This window comes from Mytilus californianus, unplaced genomic scaffold, assembly GCF_021869535.1.
Source record: "Mytilus californianus isolate M0D057914Y unplaced genomic scaffold, xbMytCali1.0.p SCAF_5, whole genome shotgun sequence".
Taxonomy (NCBI): Eukaryota; Metazoa; Mollusca; class Bivalvia; order Mytilida; family Mytilidae; genus Mytilus; species Mytilus californianus.
In genome coordinates this window covers 73,153,108-73,176,074 of record NW_026262701.1, presented here as the reverse complement: position 1 = coordinate 73,176,074, position 22,967 = coordinate 73,153,108, and the positions used below count along the sequence as shown (strand labels likewise).

Genomic DNA, 22,967 nt, shown 5'->3' with positions numbered 1-22,967 from the left:
TATTTAGAATTAGTTTTGATAGCTACAACAAATCTATATATTTGATTGTGCATTTACCATCATTGAATACAGCTGTGTATGGTTCGATATGTTACATTGATGTCTTATCTATTTTTGTCTCGCCTTGACAGAGTCAAAAAGCGAGACATAGGTATGCTGTTTCCGGCGTCGGCATCAACAATGTATTAGTTTGTGATTAGGTCTAGTTCATGGTGAACCACTAGTGGTAGGTCAGTGATATTTGGTATGCAGTTGTATTAGCATTGGCACATCTCATAACCATGGAGATTATTTGGCCCCGCCCCCTCAGTCAAGGTCTATTGACTTTGAAACTTTGCTTAATTTACATGTATTAGTTTGTGATTAGGTCAGTTTATGGGGAACCACTAGTGGTAGGTCAATGATATTTAGTATGCAGTTGATAAGCATTGGCATATCTCATTTCCATGGAGATTATTTGGCCATGCCCCCTCATTCATGGTCTATTGACTTTGAAACTTTTGCTTGGTTTTCATGTATTAGTTTGTGATTAGGTCAGTTTAAGGGGAACCGTTAGTGGTAGGTCAATGATAATTGGTGTGCAGTTGTATAAGCATTAGCACATCTCATTTCCATGGAGAATATTTGGTCCTTACCCCTCAGACATGGTCTATTGACTTCGAAACTTTTGCTTAGTTTACATGTATTAGTTTGTGATTAGGTCAGTTTAAGATGAACCACTAATGTTAAGTCAATGATATTCGGTATGCAAATTGCAAGTTTCATTTCCATGAGATTATATAACCCCACCCCCTAACTATGGTTCATTGACTTTGAAACTTTTACATAGTTTACAAGTTTATGTTTGTGTTTAGGTTTGTTTAAAGGGAAGGACATATGAAAAGTCAATGGTATTTGGTTTGCAGTTGTATTAGCATTGGCACATCTCATTTCCATGGAGATTGTTTAGCCCTGTACCTTCAGTCATGGTTCATTGACTTTGAATATTTGCATAACTTACATGTTAAAGTATTGCTATTTTAATTTCAACATTTGCATTCTCAAAATAACAAATAGGCGAGACATATCGATGTGTTAACAGTTTATTTAAAACAGTAATGTTTTATATCTGTTTTCTTGAGAAAAAATATACATGATGCAGATTTACAAGAAACAAAATGACAGTGGTTTTAATGTATTGAATGATATGATAGGTGAAAATATGGAAATAACCAAACTTTAAACATACCATAATTGCAGGAAAAACAAATGAGGAAAAACAAAGTACCTAAAGAGTTACGACAGCCAACAGGAAAAATTGTGGGAATTATTAAAAGAAACTGGAGGCAGTATTGTGGTATCCTACAACCATCAGCGTTAAAGGAGGTGGGTTAAGATATACAAGCATATTTTTTTTCAACTTTTGTTAAATTTGCTTTTCCCCCAAAAATAAAGAAATTTAATCACTGTTAATAAGACTTTAACATCAGAGTGATGCAACATAACATCAAAATAATAACAGTTTTCTTAATGATGTAGTGTAAGCAGATTATGTAACTGATGCTGACAGTAATTACAGATATTTTTTTTGGTACCTGGTTAAAAAAAATATCTGTAGTTTTAGGGAAGTAACTCTTAGTTTTCACCAAAACTAACCAGGCAGTGTAGTGGATGCATCATTCAACTTATCTGCAAAAAAGAATTTTCCCACATGCCTTAATTTATGGTTGATGCATTCAACATTTTCTTTTTATCCCATTTTTGAATATGTCTGTTTTAATTATTTAAGGCTTACAGTTAAAGTTAAAATAGCTGAAGTCTTAAAATGCAAAAGATTTAAGCTACCTATGTGTTTGGGCTCTGATCATGATCAATCAAATACACAATATGCATGCTTCTCCTATCTATCATTTATCATTGTAATTTATTTGTATATTTTAAACTGATGAGCATAATATGCTTAAAAAATGGTCTGAAGCCCTGTGAAGGTACTGTATACCGGTACTGTAAATTCGGAAATTATTGCATGCATTTATCATTGCAATTTTTGCAGAATAGACATAAATGCGAGATTAATTATTGCGATTTCAGGAAAAGCTGAATACAGATATACACGTCAGATATCACAATGCAAGTTCTTATTATTGCGATACTCACCCGGTTGCATTATTCGCATGAAAAAAAAACCTTGCAATGATATCTGAATTTACAGTATATATTTCCGTAAGTGTTGGTACATATATTATACATATGGCTTAAATTACAAGTATGGTTGGGCTCTTAAAAGAGTCTTCAAAAACACCCTTGTCTTATTCCCCAAAACAACCATGAAAGAATTGAATTTATGTAAATTTAGAAATTTACATTAGAAAGATCACCAGCTCTGATCAGTTAGCTATTTTTAAATCAGACATTTTATTAATTCTTTAACAAAACACTAATTTGAAGTCTGTTCATGCATTTGCATCATAAAAAATCCTTTTCCTTTAATTTGCAATTTTAAAAATTTGATTAGAATTCTTATCAAAATACAAATTGGGGTTAAAAACTTGAAAAAAAGAGTAAACATATCTACATATAAAATCACTACTTATAGTGTTGATTAGTTGACTCAGGTTGATATACAGTATGAGGTATGATATAGACACTGGTCTTTTGTTGAAAACTATATTTTTGGCTACATTATTTGAAATGTACAATTTTGGTTTATATTTATGTGATTTTTTTTGGCAGAGCACAAGACATATTTTTACCCCTGCTGACAGAAGAATTCCTAGGATAAGGATAGAAACTAGACAAGCACATGATCTTGCAAGTCAAAGAATTGTTGTAGCTATTGATAACTGGCCAAGGAATTCAAGATATCCGCAGGTAAAGCTTGTGGTTCAGTATTTAAGACATAGGGAAGTTAGTTTCCACCACTGATAGACAGTTATGCTCCTTTTTACTGCACAGTCATTAGTTACTTGAAAAGACCATGTTTTATTCAAAACTGTTTTTCAAGATATTTTGAAACACTTATAGTTTGTCATATAATATTCATTTCAGACCTCAAACTAACTTATTTTTGCAAGCAATTCATTTTCACAAGTAGAAAAAGAAGACAAATATAAATCCTCTCAAACATGTTAAACTTGAATCTTCACTTGTATAAAAACTTAAAGAAATTAAAAAATCATGCAAATAGTTCACTTTTAAAATGGACTGGAAAGGGTTAAACATGAAATAAAGTATCCACAAATTAAGTTGGTTTACAATATATAAAAAACAGAGCAATCGGATATCGTGGTACAGAATGGTAAGAAAATTGGTACATTTGTATATGGCAATCAGCAATGATCATGTAGTATTTTAAGACCATTCCAAGACACATGCAAGAGAAGCTCCAAATATATGTCCCTTTTCATTTTGTTAAACAGATTTTTTAAGAATATTTACATTTAGATTGGTAATCTGTGAAGTCTTGCATGTGATATGGTTCATCTTATACATTTTTTCACTATTTTTTTTAGAACAAATCTGCTTTGTATTTCAAAAGTATAATTTTTAAAGATTTTGAAAACATTCTACCATTTACTCACAGCCTTGAGGAAAATACTGAAAAAAACAAAACTTAAAAAACACCAAACAAGTTTAAACAGCAACAGTAGAAGACAACACATTCAGAAGAAAATGCTTTAATCATGTGACTTTCTATTCTAGGGACATTTTGTGAGGAAGCTTGGTAACATAGGAGATAAAGATACAGAAAATGAAGTGTTGTTACTAGAACATGATGTTCCACATAGTAAATTTTCTGAAGCAGTATTGAGCTTTCTGCCAAAGATGCCATGGTCCATCACAGATGAGGTGAAAAAATATCAGAGGAAAATGTTTCCTATTTTGTATAAAGGAAGTGGGCAATACATTAAAGCCACTATTTCTTAGTCCTTTGAATTACAGTGAATTCAGAAATTATTTCAATTTTTTTTTTATGAATGTGAAAAATGTAACAATATCAGGTCGCAATAATTAAAACTTGCATTCATAATTTCAGTAGTGATTTTCCTTAGTATAATTTCCGTAATCACATTAATTAGATTTCACATCTTTCCAGAAGTCGAGGATTAGCAATAATAAATGCACACATTAATTTCTGAATCTACAGTATAAGGTTTCAAAGTGTTCTTCAGATGTTCACATGACATTTTGTCTCTCATTTTTGTTTGAGACTTTTGGAATTTAAGAAATAATTGACAAAATTGCCTCATATTGATATCTTCCAATTAATATTTACAAAATTTAATTGCCACAAACTGTTTGAAAAATTGTACACAACAATGTTGATGGTAGCGAAGTATCTTTAGTATCTTAAAGGATGATTGGATGTTTAACTTCTATAATTAGATATTACATGTATATTCAGGACATGAACATGTTGATGTAATATGAATATAAACTCTGCTTTGTACAGAAACAACACGGGTTGGTCCACATGATTTGGGTAGTTGCCTAATTGGTATTCATACCACATTTCCTTATTTTTATACTTAGCTAGATTTTTATTTTGGCATTTAACAAGATAAGACATGTCACCAGACTAGGATATTATTATTCTGACTCCTAGCTTTTATGTAATTTCCATTTTAACAGGACAGAAAGAAAAGACGGGATTTACGACATATAGATATTTGTAGCGTAGATCCACCTGGTTGTACTGATATAGATGATGCTTTACACTGTAGAGAACTGGATAATGGAAATCTTGAGGTAAGTTTAAAGTACAGGCACAATATGCATTTATTTGCATACGTTAACCAATTTATTTTTAAATATACTTATTTTCACATATAGGCAATTTCTAACCGATTTTGTGATGATCCCTTTTAGAGATTTTCTAATGTTGTATTTGTATAAAAGAAAATCCAATATGACACACTTTGAAAATTCATGTCTTCTCACAAAATAATTTTTTTGTGAAAAGTAAGTTGGTTTACAGTAGCTCATTATATCAATATGCTGCCGTCTGAAAATCTGTTTCAAATGAAAACGATAAGTTATGTTTAATATCAGCAGTTTCAAATTGACATTATTATGTAATATACAAGGTTGTCATGTCTGAATAAATTTTAACATTTTAATCCTTTTTAGCTCACCTGGCCCAAAGGGCCAAGTAAGCTTTTCTCATCACTTGTCGTCCGTCGTCCGTTAACTTTTACAAAAATCTTCTCCTCTGAAACCACTGGGCCAAATTTAACCAAACTTGGCCACAATCATCATTGGGGTATCTAGTTTAAAAAATGTGTCCTGTGACCGGGCCAACCAACCAAGATGGCCACCATGGCTAAAAATAGAACATAGGGGTAAAATGTAGATTTTGGCTTATATCTCTGAAACCAAAGCATTTAGAGCAAATCTGACGTGGGGTAATATTGTTTATCAGGTCAAGATCTATCTGCCCTGAAATTTTCAGACGAATGGGACAACTTGTTATTGGGTTGCTGCCCCTGAATTTGTAATTTTAAGAAAATTTGCTGTTTTTGGTTATCTTGAATATTATTATAGATAGAGATAAACTGTAAACAGCAATAATGTTCAGCAAAGTAAGATCTACAAATAAGTCATCATGACCAAAATTGTCAGTCGACCCCTTTAGGAGTTATTGCACTTTATAGTCAATTTTTAACAATTTTTCATAAATTTTTGTAATCTTTTACAAAAGTCTTCTCCTCTGAAACTACGGAGACAAATTTAACCATACTTGGCCTTAATCATTATTAGGGTATCTAGTTTAAAAAATTTGTCCGATGACCCCGCCTTCCAACCATCATGGCCGACATGGTTAAAAATAGAACATAGGGGTAAAATGCAGTTTTTGGTTTATATCTCTGAAACTAAAGCATTTAGAGCAAATCTGACAGGTGGCAAAAATGTTCATCAGATTTAGATTTATCTGCCCTGAAATTTTCAGACGAATCCGACAACCCGTTAGTTAGTAATTTTACAGAAATTTTGCATTTTTTTGTTTTTATCTTAGATATCATTATAATATCTAATATCTAATACTATTAATTATGATTTTAACCTTATTTTACATGATTTCCAAAGCATCATTAAATACAGGTGAGCGACACAGGCTCTTGAGAGCCTCTAGTTTTGTTGTTGTTAAAAGTCCAGCTACATATATTTATGCAGATTCAGTACAAATTACAGTCAAACCTGTTATAAAGGTCACCTTTATTAAGTGAAAACCTGTCTTATCAGGTCATTCTATTCTTGTCCCATTTCAGTTATACCATTGCATTTTGAAAGGTCACCTCTCTTATAAGAGTGCTTCATAAGCCTATGGAGGCTGGCTGGTATTTGTATTGTAAATTGTATAACTATGTATGTATTCAGGTTGCACTATAATAAACAAATATATGTATAAGGTCAAATTTCTCTGGTCCTGATGGTACCTTTATATACAAGTTTGACTGTAAACAATTTAATTATATGATGAATATAATCCCTGAGCCAAAATAGGTAAATTGTATAACCTCTTGTATCAATTTGATATAAATTATGAATAGTCAATCAACCAAAAATACCTTGCTTTTGGTTCTTTTCACTGCAAGAAATACACAAAAAAATTAATCTATCAGTCCAATATGGACCAAATTTACATTGAATCCTTAGATTTGTTCTTTACTGAAAAACAAAATATTAATTTGAACTGTACCACTTAGACTGTGTACTGTTGTTATTTTTTTTTTTTTGAATAACTGAAAAAATTTTACTATACTTTTAACACATCTATTATTTTTTTTTAAATTGGTTAACATCATTATTGTGGAGATTTTAGGATCTGTAGAAACCATGATTTATTTTGTACAGGTGCTACAGTATCATTAGAAGTAAGATTTGTTGAAACAATAAATATATCATGGAGGTAATACTTTAAAATATGTATGGAATACTGCACACAGACTGAAAAATGGATTTTATTATTTTTAATTATTTTAGGTAGGAGTACATATAGCAGATGTTTCACATTTTATCAGACCAGGAAATGCCATGGATAAAGAAGCTGCCAAGAGAGGGACCACAGTTTACTTAGTAAATAATGTGAGCTATAGTATTTTTGATAAATATTTTATTTGCATATTTCTCCACGAACTGCAGAATTAAAAAGAAAAGAAAAATATTTTTGGTAAAATAAAAATAAGTTAATCAGAATAAACAGTTAACAATATGAAATAAAAAAAAAATTAAAACATGATGAAAATTATATTTATTTATTTCTTTTCTTGTAACGGCAAGAAATAGATAACTCTAGTCATTAACTAGCCTAAGTATGGCACCACACGTTTACATTTTTAATTTAACTTTTTACTCCAATGGATATGAATGACAATAAATATGAACTTTTTCTGCTAGTTAATCATTAATATCGAAATATTGATCACAATTTAGAAAAGAAATGATGTGTGTATGTACATCAGGCAACAGTCAAATAAAAATCTAGGACATTACCAAACAATATAAAAGAACAATGCATATATTGCTGTTCTTCATCATGACAATGTTCTAACATTTAGTTTGCCATATTTATACTTCTAGAATTAAAGCCATTAGAATATCACTAGTTCAAAAAACTAAATAAGAATGTCATGATTTTTGCTTTTTACAGAGAATAGATATGGTACCAGAATTACTCAGCTCTAATTTGTGTTCATTGAGATCTAATGTTGAAAGGTAGGTTAAACAACACATGAGAAGTGTATGAATAATTATGTGAAAGAAGAAAAGCAGTATAACTCAGTATTAGATCTTTTGAAAAACATTTTTTTATACACAAGTCTCTTTTGTCACATCAAATTTGTTGAAAATGTTACCTCAATTTAATATTTGTTCTTTTGGAGAAAAGACATGATGAAATTGATATTTCAGGTAAGTAAGAAATCTTAAGAATTACCTGAATCTTATAACCCCTTCTTTAGTCTATCACAACCTCTCCATTTCTGGAATTGCTCTGATGAATTTCCCATCTTTTTTTATTATTTTTATTAGGACCTAATAATGCATGATTGATTATCTCCGCCTTTATATACTTTCATATGAATAAAGGGAGCTGTGAGGGTAAAAGAAATGTTTGAATGTTAGCATTTCAGTTATGGTAAATTTTAAGATGTGGTGTAACTTACTTTCTATTTTTAGATTTGCCTTCTCAGTATTATGGGAAATGACAAAAGAAGCAGAAATAGTAAAAACAGATTTTACAAAGAGTATAATATTGTCAAAAGTAAGTTTTTTTTAAATGTTAGAGTTATTTAATTTGCTTTCAAAGAGCACAGACAATGCAAAAGTTTCTAATTCAACTCCGTATTTCAATAAAATGTATAACAGCAACTGGCATATCAAATATTACATTAACAGTATTTAGCAGAGAGTATACAAAGGGCAGTAACTCAAATTAAATCGATAAACTGTTTTTGATGCAAGTAATTTGTATAAAAAGTAATAAAATACAAATAAATAATTTCAGTAGGTTATGATAAGATGTTTCAATTGTTTACCACAATAATACAGATACATTTAAGAAAAAAGTGAGAGAGAAAAAATTTGATGTAGAGATCCAATCCAAAAAAAGCAACAAAATGAAACTGAAGTTTTAACTTTCATTCAACCAATAAAAACTATCTAAAATTTTATATTTGCAAACATTTATTTTACTGATTGATTAGGAAAGTAACTTTTTACAGCTGGGACATCTATATTTCTTGGTTTCAGACATATTTATTTTTAACTTTACTTTGTTGGAATTAAGGATGTACTAAAAAAACCAAGGAGTCCAAATATCTGACACAAATTCCTAAACCTCACCTAAGTACATCCTTAAGCATAAAAATAATACAGCCTATGTCTGTCATATGACCTTAAATATTTTGACAAAAAATATTTATATAACCTAATTCACAAGCATTAAGTTTATTAACACATTATGTATAAAATTTTAGGCATCTCTTACTTATGCAGAAGCCCAAATGAGGATAGATGATCCTGCCATGACAGATAACACAACAAAAAGTTTACGGTGGTTAAATAAACTGGCAAAGATACTGAAACAAAGAAGAATTGATAATGGGTAAATTAGCAAAGGAATAATCAATTAAAACAGTTGTGTTTTAGTCAGTTTTATTTTTTGCAATTAACATGTCAATACAGTCTGATGTTAATGTTTGTTAGACATCAGTTACTTTGTCAAACCTTTTTTAGATTACAAATAATGTCTGAAGCAAACTTTTGAATTTTTTTTTTTTTTCATTTTTCAGTATTTTACTGATAGATGGACTCAGTTTTTTGCAATTAACATTTACTTAAATACAGTATAGGATTTAGGTTTTTTGACGTGGTAAACCTTCATGGATTGTTATGAAACTTGGACAGAAGTTAAGTTTAATTTTTTAAAATAAATTCCATATTTTACTGACAAATAGACTTACTTTTTACAGTCAACATTAACACAGACAGCAGCAATCCTAGGCGAGACTCCCTGTAGGAATAGAGTTCTGTCAGTTGTGTCAAATGGACATCTTTTCAATTGCTTGAATTTATTAAAGTTGACATTGAACAACATCATTGAAACAAATAGTCAAGGAAGGGGATGAAAATTCTGAATATAGTTTAATTGTTTGTTTCTTTTTTATCCAGAGCCTTGACATTGGCCTCATCTGAAGTCAGATTCAACATTGACAGTGAAACCCATGATCCAATTGATGTACAGACAAAACAAATAAGGTATGGTACCTTTAGGCAAAAAATGGGTAATTATCTACTAATGTGACGAAGTCACATTTGTTAGCCGGCATGACGTAAAAACAACAAATCAAAGAATTCAACTTTATAACTTATATAGAAAAATGGTGCTCATTAAAATATACACCATTCCAGGCCCTTTTGTTTTCCACATAATTAATATTACCATTAACAAGTTTCGGGTCAAATCCGATACTGATACTAATAGTATATGTTACATGTAGTTTCTGGTTGTAGTAAAAAAAACAAACAAGATGGGTTCAAATAGAAAGATTTTGAAAGCAGAGAAAACTGTGCACCTTATAATCAGCATGACTTTATCAGATGAAAATACGAATACTAGAAATCCAGGCTAAAAATAAGTCATAGGTACTTTAATTCAGTCACGGACTTATGATGTCACAGGTGTGTTCTAGTTTAGTTTTAAAAGAAGTCCTTCTGCCACTTGGGTCATGAAGTTTGGAACTAAATTTTGTATTTTGATGGTAAAAAGGTATTATTCTAGATGGCTTCTATACCTTTTTTGATTCATTATATAAAAAGGAAGAAACAAAATAGACAAAAGAGTTCATCTAATAAAGATATTAATTTATTAATAAATATGGTTACAATTAAATCATTTAATAGTGAATAAATTGCTCATGCAAATTAGTTGGTTTACAGTATGCAAATTGGGCATGGATTTGTTGTCCTATGGCCTCATATTCTTGTTTAGATTAAAGTCGGATAGCTGTGTACTCAAAAAGTGAAATATGCTTATCACATGTAAAACTGTGTTCAAGTTTTCATGCCAACTTTTTCAGAGATACAAATTCAATGGTAGAAGAATTCATGTTGTTAGCTAATGTTGCCACAGCAGAGAAGACGTTAAGGGAATTTCCTAACTGTGCCATGCTACGTAGACATCCTGCACCCCCTCCGTCTAATTTTGAACCTTTAATCAAAGCAGCAGAATCAAAGGTAAAATACTATGGATTTATTCATTTTCATGGATTGAGCCTGTAAAAATATTTGTACCTCGTTGAACATTTAAATTTAGTGGTACATCTATACCCACAAAAACCAGAAGAACCAGTATCCAACGAATAATAATGAAACCACAGTATGTCTACTTTCTCCATGAAATAGACAACAGTGCTGAAAGTGGCATAAATCACCAATCACCAATCAATCAATAGTTCCTGAATATATTTGCTTATTTCTAAACAGATAACCATGTTAGTTAACTTACAGGGTAAACCATTCATTTTTTAAGCATTCATTTTTAGCTCACCTGGCCCAAAGGACCAAGTGAGCTTTTCTCATCACTTGGCGTCCGTCGTCCGTCGTCGTTAACTTTTACAAAAATCTTCTCCTTTGAAACTACTTGGCCTTATTAAACCAAACTTGGCCACAATCATCATTGGGGTATCTAGTTTTAAAAATGTGTCCGGTGACCCGGCCAACCAACCGAGATGGCCGCCATGGCTAAAAATAGAACATAGCGGTAAAATGTAGATTTTGGCTTATATCTCTGAAACCAAAGCATTTAGAGCAAATCTGACATGGGATTAAATTGTTTATCAGGTCATGATCTATCTGCCCTGAAATTTTCAGATGAATCTGACAACCCATTGTTGGGTTGCTGCCCCTGAATTGGTAATTTTAAGGAAATTTTGCCGTTTTTGGTTATTATCTTGAATATTATTATAGATAGAGATAAACTGTAAACAGCAATAATGTTCAGCAAAGTGAGATCTACAAATAAGTCAACTTGACCAAAATTGTCAGTTGACCCCTTAAGGAGTTATTGCCCTTTATAGTCAATTTTTAACCATTTTTCGTAAATTTTTGTAATCTTTTACAAAAATCTTCTCCTCTGAAACTACTAAGACAAATTTAACCATACTTGTCCACAATCATCATTAGGGTATCTAGTTTAAAAAATGTGTCTGATGACCCCGCCCGCGAACCAAGATGGCTGACATGGCTAAAAAATAGTACATAGGGTAAAATGCAGTTTTTGGCTCATATCTCTGAAACCAAAGCATTTAGAGCAAATCTGACATGGGGTAAAATTGATCATAAGGTCAAGATCTATCTGCCCTGAAATTTTCAGACCAATCAGGCAACACGTTGGGTTGCTGCCCCTGAATTGGTAATTTTAAGAAAATATTGCAGCTTTTGGTTATTATCTTGAATATTATTATAGATAGAGATAAACTGTAAACAGCAATAATGTACAGCAAAGTAAGGTCTAAAAATAAGTCAGCATGACCAAAATTGTCAATTGACCCCTTAAGGAGTTAATGTCCTTTATAGTCAATTTTTTACAATTTTCATAAATTTTGTAAATTTTTGTAAATTTTTACAAAATATTTTCCACTGTAACTACTGGGCCAAGTTCATTATAGATAGAGATAATTGTAAGCAGCAAGAATGTTCAGTAAAGTAAGATCTACAAACACATCACCATCACCAAAACACAATTTTGTCATGAATCCATCTGTGTCCTTTGTTTAATATGCACATAGACCAAGGTGAGCGACACAGGCTCTTTAGAGCCTCTAGTTAAAATGTTGTAGCAAATTGAATTTTATTAAAAGCTACTAAAATTTTGATAGAAGATCCAAATTTAAAATTATCAATTATGCTATTTCACAAAAAGTGTTGAAATTCAAAATAGCTGAAGTGAAGCCTGGATTCAGATGACTTTACTTTATATTTAGAATTTTAAATAGCACTAAATGAAATTTAAATAGTTGTGGCCACTTGTTAGAAAAATGTGTTAACCGAGAATGAATTGTAGTTTTGTTCCATCCACAAAAAAATACCAAATGAGGATGTTATGTCAATTCAGCCAATATGTTTAATTCATATCATTTCCATTACCGGAAAATCTCTAAATTTATGTTGATTTCTGATGTCATTTTAATGCTGTATAGGCAAACTGGATCCCTGCATCCTTGAACAGAGAAGGTCATTGTGCCAGTTTGACATTTTTCAAGCATCTATCTGTATTCTGTACACATTCTTCAACCCTACCTACAGAAATATGATAATTTTATTATTCCGCACATTTTCTTCAACCACTGCATTACAGGCTCCACACTTGGGACAGGCACATACAGAATGTGGCAGGGTTAAACATGTTTGCTGGTGCCAAACCCTCCCCTTAACCTGGCCCAGTGGTTTAAACAATACATGATAAGAACAAATGAAAAAAAAATGGTTGAAAAGGGCTTAACTAATCAGATCAATACAAAGCATGAAAAAACTTAACAAAAATCATATCATGTGTTTAGACAGAACAGGATATACTGCTTGTTGAGTCTTTTATGAATAAAAGGAGATGTGTAAGTATGTGTCAATGAGAAAGCTAGCCAAAGGCAAAAATAACTTGAGAGACATATAGGGGTAAACATACAGTCTTCAAACACCAGACATGTGTCTTTATAGAATGCAACGGTTCTAAATAATCTTAATAAAAGTCTATAAAAATGAACAAATGAAATAGAAATGCCATCAACACCTAACATCAGTTTGAAAATGAAGATGTCTGATTGTAAACTATTTTCTTCAAAAAGATCTGTTGTGGAAAAGGAAGTTGTTCAAAAATAAGCATCTGTGATGTTAAATACCATGCATATGGCCAAGCATAAAAAAGGGTTGAAACTAACAATGTTTTTGTTTCATCACTTTTGTTTGCAAAACTTCATTAATTTAATAAGTATTTGACCTTTTTAATTTGTTTCATTTCTGCAGGGATTTAAATTAGATGTGTCCAAAGGAAAAGTATTTGCTGACAGTATAAAAGGTGCAGTTATTCCAAATGATCCATACTTTAACACCATGTTACGTATGATGGCCACACGATGTATGATGCAGGCTGTTTATTTCTGTAGTGGGATGTTACCAGAATCAGAATATTTCCATTATGGTTTAGCAGCTCCTATTTATACACATTTTACTTCTCCAATTAGAAGGTACATATTACATAATATTTAAAAAGAGACTACAGACCTCTCCAATTAGACGGTATATAATACATATGAATACTCTTGACTGAAGGTAAAATGTGACATAAAGAGTCAAATTTTCATAACGCAATACACAGACAAAACATCAAAACATTGGACACCTGTATGATGCATTTGCAGATTGTGAAGGAACTTTGCAAAATAGATATAAATCCAATATTATCTTAACCGATAATTTTTCTAAAGGATTAGAGCCAGGAACCCCAATAAACGACCCTGTAACTTAAATTGTTTGAGTAAATATAATATGTATGTATTGCTAAATGTATTGTTTTTGAAAACAATAAAAGAAAATTTGTATATCTGCTTCATATATTATAAATAAATTAGCCTGAAATAGATTTTATTTAAGTCCATTTTTCCAGAAATTTGTTTTTTTGAAACTTTTTTTCATGATTTTATATCTGGCGCCACCCCTCACCCATTGAAATTTTAGTTGAAAAGGAGAGAATATAGTACTTAAAGAATATTTCAGCAAAAAATTGTTGCTCCAATTTAAATTTTTCAGAAAACTGTCTTAAAAGTTTACTTAAGGATGCAACAAATCAGGTTTAAATGAAATTCAAGTACATTTTTAACGTAACAAATACATCACTTATGACACAATTGGTGTAAATATTTTTTTGACTGAATTACATATTATTTTCATCAAATTTTCAGAACATATCCTCAACCATAAAAACTGACCGCCACGAAATAGCACAAAAGTTCTAAACGTGGCTTTAAACACCAATCAATCAATCACAACATTATTGAAGTTTAAAATTTTGCAATTTTTTAGGGCCATAATTATAAGTTAGTGAACCAACTCCTTTAGATAAAGAATTAGAAGTTTAAGATTGGTTGCATTTGCTACAGTTTCATAGTATTCTTTTAATGTTGCCAAAATTCCTGATTTTAACATGTAACACTTTTACAATTTAAAATGTTCTCTGTATGATCAGTAATTTTACAAAACAATGATAATACAGAAACAAACATTTAATAGCTGAAAAATATGAGGAAGTTAATGCTGGACAAAAAAAAAAATTATAGATTAGGCCTTTAGTTTTCTCAATAAGATTGTTTCATATTTTTCATGTTGGGGCCTTTTTTAGCCGACTATATGGTATGGGTATTTCTCAATGTTGAAGGCTGTACGGTTGCCTTTAAATTCTTACATCCACTTCATTTGAACTCTGATGGATAGTTGTGTCATTGGCAATCATACCACATCTCCCAGATTTTTATAAAGGGAGATAAATCTTAGTAAATTTTTTTCCAGATATTCTGATATAATTGTACACAGATTGTTAGCTGTTTGTATTGGAGCCGATTCGTCTTATCCAGACTTATTAGAGAAACATAAAAGTCAGGTAAAGATAAAAACTAATATTGGACACTTTTTTTTGAAAAAGATATTTTGATGGAAAGTTATGCATATGAATGCCCTACAGCAAATATTACATGCATCTATAGGACTATTACATGTGTATATGATTTATAATTAACCCTGCCTTCTACTAGATTGACATGCTGAGATAGATTTGTATGTTCTAGCTCATAGGAAGACATGTCAATTTACCAAGACACCTAATTCTAAATCTTAGCTGACCAGTCAATTGCTCTCACATTTGAAGGGGCAGAAACAAATACCAATTTAAAAGCCTTTTGTTTGAAATTGGTGGGTTAGGACCAAGGTTCCGGAAATTTTTTCTCCCAATTTCTGTCATTTTGAGATGGCTTAAAAGTTGGGGGCCTTTTTTCAAACTGTCGAAATTAATCACACTAGATGCATAGCATCAACGAAACATATTTACTGTTTCATCGGATTTACTTCATTAATTTTCTTACCGTTTTTCTGAAAACGTTCAAGAACAGTTTATGTAATGCAACAGTTTAAAATTAAAATGATTTTAATGACTCAAAATGGTAAATTTCTCAGACATTGCTAACGTTTCTTTCGATTCCGGAAGTTTCACGACAATACTAAAGTAGGAGTAATTCTGGATTCATTTCTGGGATTCGTTCTGTTTATTAAAATGACAGAAAATCCCCAGATTTTTAAAGTTTATATAACTTTAAAAGTGTTTAAATATAACATGATAGTTGCACTCGTTTAATTTAGCATGAAATCATTTTGCATTTTACGATTTAGTGTCTCATCTCCTGTTGAAGACAATTCACTCATGCCTATTACTTGGTAAATAAAGCACATGTTTGAATCGTGAAAAAATACTTTTTTCTTCTTAAATTAAGTAAAGTTTTAATTTTAAGATCAGAATTGACGATTGTCTTTACTGAAAAGTAATTAAATACTAAAAAAAGTCGTCATTGATGGAATTTCAATTTCTTGTATAATAATATCATTTCTGAGCTTGTGATCACTGTCAGGTGTGAATTAAAAACACAGGTAAAAAATGATTAGCGATCACAAGCCAATATTTCCCGGAGGCATTGATATGGTTATTAGGAGGGCCCTCAGGATTATCATACTATATTGGAGTGGCAGTTTTATAACAGGAAAAGGATTACAAAAAAAGAAAAACAAGTGCAAAATGGCGATTAAGAAACCCGATCTCAATAAAATTATACTGAAATTATTTCTGTTAAAAACAATAATTTTGTGCTAAATCCCAATCAGCCATTTAGGACAAATAGCTTTCAGTTTAGGACACGACTGGCAAATATGACCGTTTCCGGACCCTTGGTTAGGACATACACATAAATATATACAGTGAAAGAAGATGTTTGATAAATTTTATTAGGACAGAATTATAACAATCTCTAAGTTCAACAGAAAAGTACATCGTGGTCACTTTATGGTCTTTAATGATTGACAATTGCCCACAAGGCATACAAAGTTCTTAATCAACCTGAGTCTTAACAAGTAAACTAACTCAATGGATGACTTGATTTCTTACATCAATATGGAGCATCAGGGGTTGGTGATTTTACTTTTTATTAAGAACAGGCCTCGAAAATTTCCAGTATGATTATCGTGCTCAGACTCAGAATTCAGCCAATCCTAATACTGTATGGTGTTTCGAGCACAAATTTTGTACTCTGTGGAATGAGTATAGTTTTATGACCGAGAGCCCTGGCATAAACACTACTACATAAAACAAATGGCAACAACTGCTGACAACAGGTCTGATCATCGTTTTTCTGTAGGAACTTTAATTTTTGTTTAAATTAAAAAACTGACTGCCTTAGAATGAATGTGAGTTAAAAGTAAAATTAGCATAATAATTTTACATTGTTTTTATATTGGAAAATACATTTCATTATAATCTTTTTTACAGTTACTAAGCAATAATCTGAACTACAGACATAAAATGGCACAGTATGCAGGGAGAGCTTCTGTCAATCTTCATACACATGTGAGTTGATTATAAATTTTAAACAGTCAGATTTGCTAAAAGAACAGCCATTTTTATTAAGATTGCCATAAAGAAAATACATGAAAGGTTGAAACTTGATCATTAACTGAAAGTGATATTGATAATTTTTTTTATAACAGTAATAGGATAGATTTTATGGAAAAATAAGTGCACAAAATGTAAGTCTGTCTGCTGACAAATAGTTTATTTTATCGGACAATATCTAGAATATTTTAGATTACAAAATATGTAATCGTATTTCATGACATTTCAAAATGACTGAATTCCAGTTGGAGAAGATGGAGAATTGATGCAAAAGAAAGGAAGAAAAAGAAACAAAGGAAACACAAATCAAAAACAACTAAAAAGAAAAATTTCAAATAAAACACCTGTAAGAAGGAATAACAATCCCGAAAACATTTCACACCACAATCAAACTAGTTACAAATGGCTTATGTCAAAATTTTTGTGCCATTACAAGGCATATGTTTATATTTGAATAATGCAGAGGCAAATATTTTTTTCAAGGAGGTTGTAAAGTTGGTTTTTTTTTTAACTTTTTTGCCAATTTATACTTTTTCCAAAGTAATGAACTTTGTATGTGATTTACTTAATTTAAACTAATTTTATAATTCAAAATTGCTTTGCAATTCTTATTATACCCCCGCTTTAACAAAGTGGTGGTATACTGTTTTACCTCTGTCTGTCCATCCGTCAGTCCATCCATCCGTCAGTCCCTCAGTCCATCCGTTAGTTTGTCCATCCGTCCCATGAATATTTTTCGTCACATTTTTCTCAGGAACTACAATACAAGGATTTCTGAAATTTGTTTTCAGGGTTTATATACTGCTATACTGTGTGATGCGTTTTCATATTCATCACTCAACAACTTCCTGTTTAACTTATACTTTTAGCGGGCGGGGTTTCATTAGTGAGCAGTAGCTCACAGATTCATTTGTTTGTCATTTATTTCATTTAAGTGAAAAAATTCTACTTTTATTGTATTGTCGTACAGAAATCACAATTTTGTTTATTGATCGTGAAAAAGGACAAAAATATTTTAGTTATTTAACAGTATCACAAAGTTATTCTACTCTCAATGATTGATTTTTCAACTATTTTTGAATTCAGCAAATTTCAACATTAAGATTTGAAAAATTTATCTTTATTTGAATACAGTTGTGTGATATTGAGTAGTTTAAATTTATTTTATAGCTGGAAAAGACAAATGGATCAGACACAGGCTTTGTAACTCAGTAAAGACTTCTACATATTTTTAGTAGTTGCAATCATTAATCATCTCTAGTGTTGGGATGTAGTACGATAGTTAAGCTGAATTATGTAAAATTCTGTGTCATACATTGTGAGTGGAGTGTGAGGTCCTCAAGGGAGAATAATGTTTGTACTAATTGAGCTTACCTTCTTGAAAAAATATTATTTTTATTTTTTTTTTTTTCTATTTTTTTTCTTTCTGTCAATAACTCTGTTTATTCTTCTGCAGATTTTCTTTAAGAATAGAGCAGTTGATGAAGAGGGCTATGTATTATTCATACGTAAGAATGCTCTGCAGATATTGATCCCCAAGTATGGATTAGAGGGAACACTTTACATCAACAAAGAGAAGTCAGGTGTTACATTTACCTTCAATGAAGAGGTTTGTACGTTATTGTTGTATTTTTTTAAGTAGAAATAAGAAGATTTGGTATGAGTGCCAATGAGACAACTCTCCATCCAAGTCCCAATGTGTAAAAAGTAAACAATTATATGTCAAAGTACGGCCATCAACAAGAAGCCTTGGCTCACACCGAACAGCAAGCTGTAAAGGGCCTCAAAATGACTAGTGTAAAACAATTCAAACAGGAAAGGCTTAATTCTTATACCTTTATTTTTGTCATGCCTGTTAAGAAAAATAAGATTATACCAAGGGTTTTCATTATTTGAAAAGGAAAAACTTCATAATGATCAAGAGAAAGCCATAAAAATTAAGTCAGAAAACTGAAGATAGGCATTATGAGGCAATATGGATGAACCAAGTAAAAGCCTGGGAATTGGTCTTGAAAGTAGAATTCAGGTCATGACAAACACTGAATGCTCAATAGATAGTGTAATAAAGTGGTTCAAACAGGTTTTGACTTATTTTGATTGCACAGTATAATGAAGGCAAAATTTTCACATTTAAAAAAAAACACTTGTTAGCCATATTTTTTTATGACCCGCAAGGGAACAATTTTTATACCTGATCAACGATGGGAAGTATAATGGTATACCAATGTCTGTACATATGTCAACACTTCGTACATAACTTAAATTTATTTTAAGCAATTCTCATGTAATTAGGATTGACAGAATAAAGCTCCCTTTTGATTCTGAAAATATTTTGCTTTGTCGTTCCAGAGTTATAGGACTTTTTAGCTCACCTGACCCAAAGGGACAAGTGAGCTTTTCTCATCATTTGGTGTCCGTCGTCCATTGTCTTCGTTAACTTTTTACATTTTGAACTTCTTCTAGAGAACCACTGAATGGAATGAAACCAAACCTGGCATGAATGTTCCTTATGAGGCGCTGACCAAGTGTTGTTACTTTGAAGCCTATCCATCATCCAAGATGGCCGCCAGCAGGGGACTTCGTTTAGCATAGGACCCTATGGACAATACATACAAATGTCTTCTTTTAGAGAACCACTGAATAGAATGAAACCAAACATGGCATGAATGTTTCTTATGAGGTGCTGGCCAAGTGTTGTAACTTTGAAGGCGATCCATCATCCAAGATGGCCCCCAACGGGGGACTTTGTTTAACATAGGACCCTATGGACAATACATACAAATGTCTTCTTATAGAGAACCACTGAATGGAATGAAACCAAACATGGCATGAATGTTCCTTATGAGGTGCTGACCAAGTGTTGTTACTTTGAAGCCGATCCATCATCCAAGATGGCCCCCAGAGAGGGACTTTGTTAAACATAGGACCCTATGGGAAATACATACAAATGTCTTCTTTTAGAGAACCACTAAATGGAATGAAATAAAACATGGCATGAATGTTCCTTATGAGGTGCTGACCAAGTGTTGTAACTTTGAGATCCAAAGATGGCCGCCAGCGGGGAACTTAGTTTAACATAGGACCCTATGGGAAATACATACAAATGTTTTCTTTTAGAGAACCACTGAATGGAATGAAACCAAACATGGCATGAATGTTCCTAATGAGGTGCTGGCTAAGTGTTGTTACTTTGTAGCCGATCCATCAACCAAGATGGCTGCCAACGGGGGACTTAGTTTAACAAAGGACTCTATGGGAAATATATACAAATGTCCTCTTCTAGAAAACCGCTTAATGGATTGAAACCAAACATGGTATGAATGTTTCTTTTGAGGTGCTGACCAAGTGTTGTTACTTTGTAGCTGATTTGTCATCAAAGATGGCTGCCAGCACGGGGAGTAAGTTTAACATAGGACCCTATGGGAAATACATACAAATGTTTTCTTCTACAGAACCACTGAATAGAATTAAACCAAACATGGCATGAATGTTCCTAATGAGGTGCTGACCAAGTGCTGTTACTTTGTAGCTAACCATCATCAAAGATGGCCGCCAGCAGGAGACTTAGTTTAACATAAGACCCTATGGGAAATACATACAAATGCTTCTTCTAGAGGAGCACTGAATGGAATGAAACCAAACATGGCATAAATGTTCCTTATGATGTGCTGATGAAGACCTTAATACATGTATCTTTATAGATTGAGATATACTGTAAACTGCAAAAATATCAAGAAAAGAAGATCTACACATAAGTCAACATGAGCAAAATTGTCAATTTACATCTTGCTAGAGTTATTGTCCTTATAAAGTCATTTTCTACAATTTCAATGAATTTATTGGTAATTTCTGTAAACTTTACAAAAGTTTTCTGCTTTTGATTAAATTACAGGGCCAATATTAAACCAAATTTGGCCACAATCATTATTAGGGTATCTGTTATGATTTTAATCTACTTTTACATGATTTCCAAAACCAAAGTAGAATCAGGTGAGCGACACAGGCTCTTGAGAGCCTCTAGTTTAGAAAGTATGTTTATTTTTCAAGTCAGATCATCACATGAGTTTTTCAAGGAATGAACTTCAATTTCTTTCAGGAAAACACACAGTCATGTGGTGGAGTTACTCTACATGTGTTTGATAGAGTTGTTATACAGATTAGTATTGACCGGTCTAATGTCCAACATTTAAAACTTTGTCTTAAACTTGTTAAACCTGAGGTAAGTTAAGTGTTCTATGTGAATAAGTCAGGATTTGAAGTGAATACTTAATGTTAAGCTTTAAAGTATAAACTTTCTAAGTGATGAGGAGTTAGTCAGCGTACCATCATTTACGTAGATTGTAAATTTATTCATTATTGTAGTAGGTTCAAAGGAATAAAGGGTATTGCATTGTTATTGACTTCTAGAAGGAAAAATTATTTTTGGGCAAGAGTAAAAAAATGTAGACGCGTTTTCAAAATGTTGTGTGCATTTATTATTATGTATCTTTAAAAAATTACAATTGATGAATACAATAACGGTACTTATATTGTAGTGATCCAATACTAGTGAGAACAATTAAAATGGAAGTTGCCGTGTTGGATCTGTCACATTATTCTCATCTCATTGAAATTTTTTTTTTTGGGGGGGGGGGTTGGAGGGGTAATTGCAGAAATAGCAAAATTATTAAATTGCCAGAAAATATTCAGTCATTCAAAATTAATGGCAAAAGCAGGAAAGCTTTTCAAATCAACATTATTCAAAAGTGAAATTTATAGATTTAACAATACCTGAACATGTAATCTTCTTTTCTGCACTCATTTACTCTGCAGATTGTAAATGTATGCATTATATGTAGGCTGATTTGTATTCTAACAGACATGTTTCTATTGTATAGTTATAAGTATTTATTTTGAAAAGTAGTAGGACTTTCTAAAACATTGTGTACAAGTTGTCTGAATGCAGAGTTGTTCATTTTAAATTGACACTTCTTTTCAGTGTGATTGTGATGAATGAAAACAATGAATTATAAATTTTGTGCATCTGAAGAGCTTTTCTTGAATTACCTTCATCAGTAACACACCAAACCTAAATATTTAATAACCAGTGATGTGTAAGTATGTAGAAACGTTAGGAGCTTTATAACCAAAAAGGACCTAAAAAGAATGATAAAAAATAGATTTTATTGAAATGTTTTGATTTTATAAATTTTAGATACCGGGCTTCAGTGTACCACCAGCGCCAAAACAAGACATTAAAGAAGAATCTAAAGATGAACCTCCTAAGAAGAAAATAAAAACTTAAAAACAATTTTTTTCGTCCATATCTGAAACAGTGTCCTTTACTGTATGTTTTCTACAAGTTTTCCACCTCGGTGAAATCCTAGTAGATTAGCTATCTTTGAATAGCTGTACACAAGTTGGTATTGGTTTGTCAACTTGTTTGTCTGTATGGTGAAACTCTGCATACTATCTGAGTACTTAAAAAAAAATATGTAACAATGATACAGGAACAAATTCATTGGTTCATCTTTTTTTTCAGATAAATGAACCTAAAAATGTTTCAAACTTGGGAAAATTTATTTGACTTTTAAAGATAATCATTATTTTTCTTTTTATACAAGTCTAGACCATCAATCAAACGGAGATTAAAGTTTAGGTCGATTCAGAAAAATCTAAACGGACAGTATTGTCAAGCTTGCAACTAATGTCACATGTGAAACTTAGAAATACAAATCTAGAGGCAGCTTTCGTAAATGTGTTGTGTAAAGCTGATATATTTAAGAGATTAGAAATGCTGGAAAAT

The 22,967-nt window shown here is 31.6% G+C and overlaps 1 protein-coding gene across 1 annotated transcript in view; it reads left to right on the top strand.

The window, feature by feature from the left end:
- LOC127701422 (exosome complex exonuclease RRP44-like) overlaps nucleotides 1–22,472 on the top strand; it is a 43,633-nt gene extending 21,161 nt beyond the window's left edge. The window contains exons 8-23 of the mRNA XM_052205291.1: nucleotides 1,240–1,365; nucleotides 2,713–2,850; nucleotides 3,682–3,828; nucleotides 4,612–4,728; nucleotides 6,964–7,065; nucleotides 7,631–7,695; nucleotides 8,158–8,242; nucleotides 8,958–9,085; nucleotides 9,652–9,738; nucleotides 10,560–10,716; nucleotides 13,501–13,721; nucleotides 15,040–15,130; nucleotides 17,060–17,137; nucleotides 18,639–18,791; nucleotides 21,279–21,401; nucleotides 22,377–22,472. Of these exons, the coding sequence (XP_052061251.1) occupies nucleotides 1,240–1,365; nucleotides 2,713–2,850; nucleotides 3,682–3,828; nucleotides 4,612–4,728; nucleotides 6,964–7,065; nucleotides 7,631–7,695; nucleotides 8,158–8,242; nucleotides 8,958–9,085; nucleotides 9,652–9,738; nucleotides 10,560–10,716; nucleotides 13,501–13,721; nucleotides 15,040–15,130; nucleotides 17,060–17,137; nucleotides 18,639–18,791; nucleotides 21,279–21,401; nucleotides 22,377–22,466 (1,908 nt within the window). The 3' untranslated portion in view covers nucleotides 22,467–22,472. The remainder of the gene's footprint in view (nucleotides 1–1,239; nucleotides 1,366–2,712; nucleotides 2,851–3,681; nucleotides 3,829–4,611; nucleotides 4,729–6,963; nucleotides 7,066–7,630; nucleotides 7,696–8,157; nucleotides 8,243–8,957; nucleotides 9,086–9,651; nucleotides 9,739–10,559; nucleotides 10,717–13,500; nucleotides 13,722–15,039; nucleotides 15,131–17,059; nucleotides 17,138–18,638; nucleotides 18,792–21,278; nucleotides 21,402–22,376) is intronic.
- Nucleotides 22,473–22,967: the final 495 nt, after the last annotated feature.